Genomic DNA, 6,847 nt, shown 5'->3' with positions numbered 1-6,847 from the left:
GTGCAGGTGTAGAACCGTGTGAGGATGTGGCGGTTCATTCCAAACTTCCTCAGCCGTCTCAGGAAGAAGAGGCGCAGATGAGCCTTCTTCACAACGACTTCAGTGTGGATGGACCATGTGAGTTCCTCAGTGATGTGGACACCCAGGAACTTGAAGCTGCTGACTCTCTCCACTGGTGCTCCATTGATGGTGATGGGACTGTGTTCTCTGTCTTTTCTTCTGAAGTCCACCACAAGCTCCTTTGTCTTACTGACGTTGAGGGAGAGGTTGTGCTCCTGACACCAGTGTGTCAGAGTGTGCACCTCCTCTCTGTAGGCTGTTTCATCATTGTCAGTGATCAGACCTGCCACCGTCGTGTCATCAGCAAACTTAATGATGGCATTGGAGCTGTGTGTTGCCACACAGTCATGTATGTACAAGGAATACAGTAGTGGGCTGAGAACACAGCCCTGTGGGGCTCCAGGGTTGAGGGTCAGTGATGTGGAGATGTTGCTGCCTATTCTAACCACCTGGCGTCTGCTTGACAGGAAGTCCAGGATCCAGCTGCACAGCGAGCTGTTTAAGCCCAGAGCCCGGAGTTTCTCATCAAGCTTGGAGGGCACTATGGTGTTGAATGCTGAGCTGTAGTCTACAAACAGCATTCTCACATAAGTTTCCTTTTTTTCCAGGTGGGAGAGAGCAGTGTGTATTGTAGATGCAATGGCATCATCAGTGTAGCGGTTGTTGCGGTAAGCAAACTGCAATGTGTCCAGTGAGGGAGGCAGCACAGAGCAGATGTAATCTCTGCTTAGTCTCTCAAAGCATTTGCTGATGATGGGGGTCAGAGCAACAGGACGCCAGTCATTTAAGCAAATTATTTTTGATTGCTTTGGAACAGGCACAATGGTGGATGTTTTAAAGCATGTGGGGACTACAGACAAAGAGAGGGAAAGGTTGAAAATGTCCGTAAAAACACCAGCCAGCTGGTTCACGCACGCTCTGATGACGCGGCCCGGAATGCCGTCTGGGCCCGCGGCTTTGCGGATATTCACCCGTCGGAAGGATCGGGTTACATCCGCTACAGAGACGGAGAGTGAACTAACCTCTGTAGCTTCGGCCGCGAGAGCTCTCTCCGTGAGGGCGCTGTTATTTTCCTCAAAACGAGCATAAAAAGTATTTAGCTCATCCGGGAGAGAGGCAGCGGTGTTCATGGTGGAGTTTTTATTCCCTTTAAAGTCCGTGATGATGTTAATTCCCTGCCACATGCTTCTAGAGTTGGTGGTGTTAAACTGTCGTCCTTCAATCTTGCTCCTGTACTGATGTTTTGCGGTTCTGATAGTTTTTCGGAGGGCATAAGTGGCTTGTTTATGCTCCTCCGCGTTCCCGGAATTAAAAGCGGAGGTCCGCACATTAAGTGCCGCGTGAACATCGCTATTTATCCATGGTTTCTGATTCGGATTGATCCGTATTGTTCTGGTCGGAACCACGTCTTCTACGCACTTTCTGATGAAACACATTACGCTATCAGCGTAAAGCTCGATGTCATCATCAGAGGCGGACCGGAACATCTCCCAGTCCGTGTGATCAAAACAGTCTTGTAGCGTAGAATCTGATTGGTCCGACCAGCACTGGATCGTTCTGAGGGTGGGTACTTCCTGTTTCAGTTTCTGCCTGTAAGCGGGCAGAAGCAGAATGGAAGAGTGGTCTGATTTGCTAAATGGTGGGCGGGGGAGGGATTTGTAGCCATCCTGGAAGGGAGAGTAGCAATGGTCCAAAACCCGGTCCCCTCGTGTGTTGAAACTAATGTGCTGGTGGTATTTTGGTGCGACTGATTTTAAACTGGTTTTATTAAAGTCCCCGGTCACAATGAACACGGCCTCAGGGTGCACGGTTTCCTGCTCACTTATACTCCCATACAGTTCCTTGAGTGCCCGGTCTGTGTCGGCTTGTGGGGGGATGTACACAGCAGTGATAATGACTGCTGTGAATTCCCTCGGTAGCCAGAATGGTCGACACAGAAGCATGAGAAATTCCAGATCAGGAGAGCAGAAAGACTTGATAGAATGTACGTTCCTCTGATCACACCAGGATTTGTTGATCATAAAACATACTCCACCACCTCTACTTTTACCTGAGAGGACTTTCGCTCTGTCCGCTCGGTGCACGGAGAACCCCGCGAGTTCAATGGCTGAGTCTGGAATCTCCGCAGACATCCAAGTTTCTGTAAGGCAGATAATGCAGCAGTCCCTCGTCTCTCGTTGGAAAGAGATCCGCGCTTTCAGCTCGCAGAGCTTGTTATCCAGAGACTGAACATTTGCCAGTAGAATACTGAGTAGCGGGGGTCGATTTGCACGGCGTCTTACTCTGATGAGAACGCCGGCTCTGTTTCCCCTTTTCCTCCTGCGTTTCCGCGGCCGTGCTGCCCAGACAAAGGGCTCCGCTGGCGTGTTTGTAAACAGCGGGTCGGCATTGAGGAATTTGAAGTCCAGTTTACGGTGTGAAATTGCTGAACCAATGTCCAAAAGTGTTTGTCTGTCGTAGATAATAAGGCAGACAACATCCAATACAAAAAACATAAGAACTGTGAACAAAACAAACAAAAAATTACTATGTTGTGTCGGAGCTAGCAACGCAGCAGCCATACTCGGCGCCATCTTGATTCACGTGATTCACAATTATGAGAGAATTTGTGTTTTTGAGTACTCTATTCCTTTAAGAGAGAAAAACCAATCACCATATGGCCTTACTTTTAGATGCTTATGGTTTGCAGTTTAATAGATTGTCATTTACCTAAGTAAACAAATAACTACAAGTCAATGAATGTAGTACCACATAGAAATATTAAATAAATCCCTCATTTTGTACCTATATATATATATAACTTTTTCTCCTAATACAATGTGGGCATGTCACTTTCTGCCTTAATATGTAGTTCAGGGTTTACTTTTTTTTTTTAAACACTGATTTTCCATTACTTTTCTAGTCGCTTGTTATTACCAGATAAGGATTTTTGTTATTACGATCACACTCACAAAGAAAAATTTCTAACTGATTTAACACTTTAGTGCTGAGCATTACTAGCAAAATCTATATGCACTTTAGAAATATACCTGACTTCTCAAGATTTTAATAATTTTCCATGACTTTTCCAGGCTTAGAAATAAACAAATTTAATTACCTGATTACTCCAGGTTTTCCAAAAACGTAGGAACCCTTGTTGTATCAGTTCTAATTTATGCAGGATGCACAGTGCTGTTTGACAGACATATTTATAGTCAACTTTAATTTTCAAGACCAAAAATTTATTCATATTTGGAGCCCACTGAAATGTTTTGCAGAGTAATACTTAGATGAAGTTCATATGCATGGAAAACACAACTGAGGTTATGATACAGGACATTTGTAACTTTATATCAGATGAGTGTTTTGCCACAAATAAAAACATCTATATACTAATTAAATGTTCACAAGGCCTCTGTGTTTTAGACTGAATCCAAAGACTGGGAGTTGAGATGTGGCCAGACATAGGAGGGTCCAGCTGGGACGAGAGGGAAGGCGGGAAGAGCCACTGGAACAAATGTGGGCGAGTGTTTGAGTCTGTGCTTTTTAAGTTGACCCAGTTCTCTGAAGCAGCATCCGCACTGTGCGCAGCGGTAGGGTCTCTCACCTGTGTGAATGCGCTGGTGCTTGTGTAAGCTGTCTAAATGGCGGAAGCGTTTCTCGCAGTATCTACAAGGATATGGGCGCTCTCCCGTATGTATGCGCTGGTGCGTTTTCAAGCAGTAGAAACGTCGGAATCCCCGGCCACAAATGTTGCAGAGGTGCACTTTATCAGGGCTCTCAACAGGACCGCTTAGCCCTGTGTCACTCCCTACAGGTGGCACTAAAGCCAGCAAAGCATCGCCCTCACTCTCCAATATTGGAGGTGAGGTGATTTGTGGGAATGCTTGCATGGAGGTGGATGAAGAAGCTACAGTTGGATCAGATGAAGGTGGCTCTAGTGTAAATGACTCAGGGTCATCTTCTATTTTAACAGTGCCTTGTTTGACATCCTCAGAGTCCTCCATCACCTGGATCAGCTCCAGCTCGTTGACATTCCCTGCAGGTGTGCTCATCTCAAACTCAAATTTTGTGATGTCAGAAGGGACCTCTGGAGGGTTTATGGATGAGCTTGAAGCTTCTGGCTCCTCAGGACCCCTCTCAGAGTCTGCCAGTGCAGAACTGTTGTCTGGAAAACAAAGGAAAGCTCACATATATGGATGGATGAAATTTGTCACAGTAACTTATTTCATATTACACTGAAATTGCATTTCATCCAGCTCATGGGGGGTTTTGAGTCACAGATACTACAAAATGTGAATTACTTTGCATCTACATAAAAACAAATGTTAGACCAACAATATTCCCCCAAATGTTGTCCCAACTAGCCTAACAGAGCTGTCTGAACGAACAATTTCATATTGAACAATGTTGCGTGTTCCCAGCATGCATTGCAACATGAATAAATTATGTGGTGTTATATTTTGCACTACCCATGTGTATGTGAGTATGTATGTATGTGTGTGTCTGTACGTATGTGTATAATTAGTTTTCTTTTTTATTATTATCTATGTCTTGCTGCTGTTTTTGTATTGTTGTACAGTGGAAGCTCCTGTCACCAAGACAAATTCCTTGTATGTGTAAGCATACTTGGCAATAAAGCTGATTCTGATATGCTTATTTTTTGCTGATTGCTGACTTTATTAATGCTGTTATTGTTGTACCCATTCACTTGCGTTGTTCAGACCTACAGAGCTGAAATATTCTTCAAAAATTCCTAATTTGTGTTCAACAGAGGAAAGAAAGTCATACGCATCTGGGATGGCATGAGAAAATAATGAGGGAATTTCCATTTTAACTTCATGTGAAAGTAATTCATTAATGCAATTTGTGAACAAATTCAAATTGACTAAACAAAGCAATGTCACTAAGGACCATTATTAAGAACTCAAAAATCGTCCTGCATAATCATGTTGCCTTCATTTTTTAACTTTGCTCGACATGACCTTTTTTACAGTGTGGTGACACTGACCTGCTCCAAGTAAACAGTTATGACCTTTACTCTATGCACAATAATTGATTGTCAGTATTGTGCTGGAATATGGGAATAATGTAGACTGTCAACCTTTTTCCGAGACACCCTCATTGGCGATGTAAAACGGACGCTCTGTCTCATCCTCTGGCCTTAATAGAGCAGTGTTGTTTTCCACAAGGGTTTGAGAGGTCGTGGGGTCACTTATGATTGCTGAACTGTTGCCTATTGAAGACAATCGTGTCTTTTTGCGGTTGACACAAACACGAGGCCAGTCTGACTGCACCGTGGGAAGACAGAGGCCAACACTGGGTACATTTTTAGCATTGTGGATTCTTCCTGGTGAGTTACGGAAGGTCTTGCGGGTGGAATCTCTGCTCTGTGGTTGTGATGTGGGGCTTTCGTCCGCAGAGTGTGAGGGAAACTGAAAGAGTGCGTCATCTGTATTTGGCCGCACGACAGTTGACCGAGGCTGGTTTCTGTTCAGTAGTAAACACTGTTTAATGTTCTTTTCCGCCGCTGTCATGTAGTAGCGTACCGCTTTCAGCTCGCTCTCGGAGATCTCCAGTCTCTCCCGCAGGCTCTGGTTCTCTCGGTGGGACTCTGCGGCAGCATTACGAGCCGCGGCCAGTTTCATGCCAACAACTCTTGCCGTTTCTTTTAAAACAGTTTCAACGGCGCATCTTACCGCCTGGTCGATGGTGGAGGCGAGTTCACACTTGAGAAAAGAAACGCTGATGTCCATGCTCAAAGCCATGGCTATGACCACGTCAGTGTTTTTTCTATGCAAGTTAGGTATTTCACTGTGTGTTGTGATATAACATTTGTGATTTCAGACCTCTGGAAGAGGTGGTTTGGCAGGCGACGGTTTTGAGAATTTACCTAGCTAGGTCGAGAAAAGCCTGCAACACGAACGATATCTGTTTTCAAATTATGGTCATACTTCCATGGCTTACTGGGCTACCATGTTGAAAGAACAGAATAGTATTACTCCTGTACAGTGTTTTGGAAATATTTCTCAAGCTGTCGCATTCTCACTGCTGTCATCACGCCCATCGTCCAAGAAATATGACGTCAGTAACAGCATGTGATTGGAAGTTTTCTTCTTCTTCTGGTGATGTTTTATGGCGGCTGGCAAACCAACGTAAAAGGTGCATTTCCGCCACCTACAGGACTGGAGTGTGGAGCGTAAAATGGTTGGATAATGGCAAAAATAAATAAATAATAATAATAAAAATTAATACATCCTAAATCGTATTGATCAATCCTGTCTCTTTCAAATAATTAAATAATTCATAGTAAATTCTTGATTGCTTTGGGCCATTACTTAGAACCTGGAGTGAAATATTATTGATTCCCAATGTTCTTAACGCTAGGATTAGATGAAATCTTCTCTTTTGTATGCGACACAGTTTAGGAGTATATGTTCTACCGTTTCAGGATGTCCACATTTTTCACAGTTACCGGTCTCATGTTTCCCTATTATGTGCAGACCTTGATTTAATGCTGAATGTCCAATACACAGTCGGGAAATAATAACATCCTTTTTCCTATTGCCGTATTTAACTCTCTCTGCAGTAACATATTCCTGAATACGATGCAAATGTCTATGTCTTCTTTCACTATCCTAGAACTTCTGCCATTTCTTTTTAACGTCAATCATAATTAACCCTTTTACTTTTGCTTTACTCAATATCATCTTAATGTCAATTTGTGGTTGTTTCAGGGCCTGCTTAGCCAGATGGTCTATCTCCTCATTTCCTTTCACTCCTACATGTGCCGGCACCCATAAAAAAT

At 43.8% G+C, this 6,847-nt stretch overlaps 1 protein-coding gene across 1 annotated transcript; it reads right to left on the bottom strand.

The window, feature by feature from the left end:
• Positions 1-3,266: 3,266 nt before the first annotated feature.
• LOC127438340 (zinc finger and SCAN domain-containing protein 5A) lies at positions 3,267-6,130 on the bottom strand. The gene is made up of 2 exons (XM_051693869.1): positions 5,144-6,130; positions 3,267-4,207 (listed from the first exon to the last, which is right to left on the bottom strand). Exons 1-2 carry the CDS (start codon positions 5,805-5,807, stop codon positions 3,462-3,464), a joined length of 1,410 nt encoding a protein of 469 aa, XP_051549829.1. The 5' UTR covers positions 5,808-6,130; the 3' UTR covers positions 3,267-3,461.
• Between the last annotated feature and the right edge of the window lie 717 nt (positions 6,131-6,847).

This window comes from Myxocyprinus asiaticus, chromosome 4 (assembly GCF_019703515.2).
Source record: "Myxocyprinus asiaticus isolate MX2 ecotype Aquarium Trade chromosome 4, UBuf_Myxa_2, whole genome shotgun sequence".
NCBI lineage: Eukaryota > Metazoa > Chordata > Actinopteri > Cypriniformes > Catostomidae > Myxocyprinus > Myxocyprinus asiaticus.
This window is presented reverse-complemented; position numbering and strand designations above follow the sequence as displayed.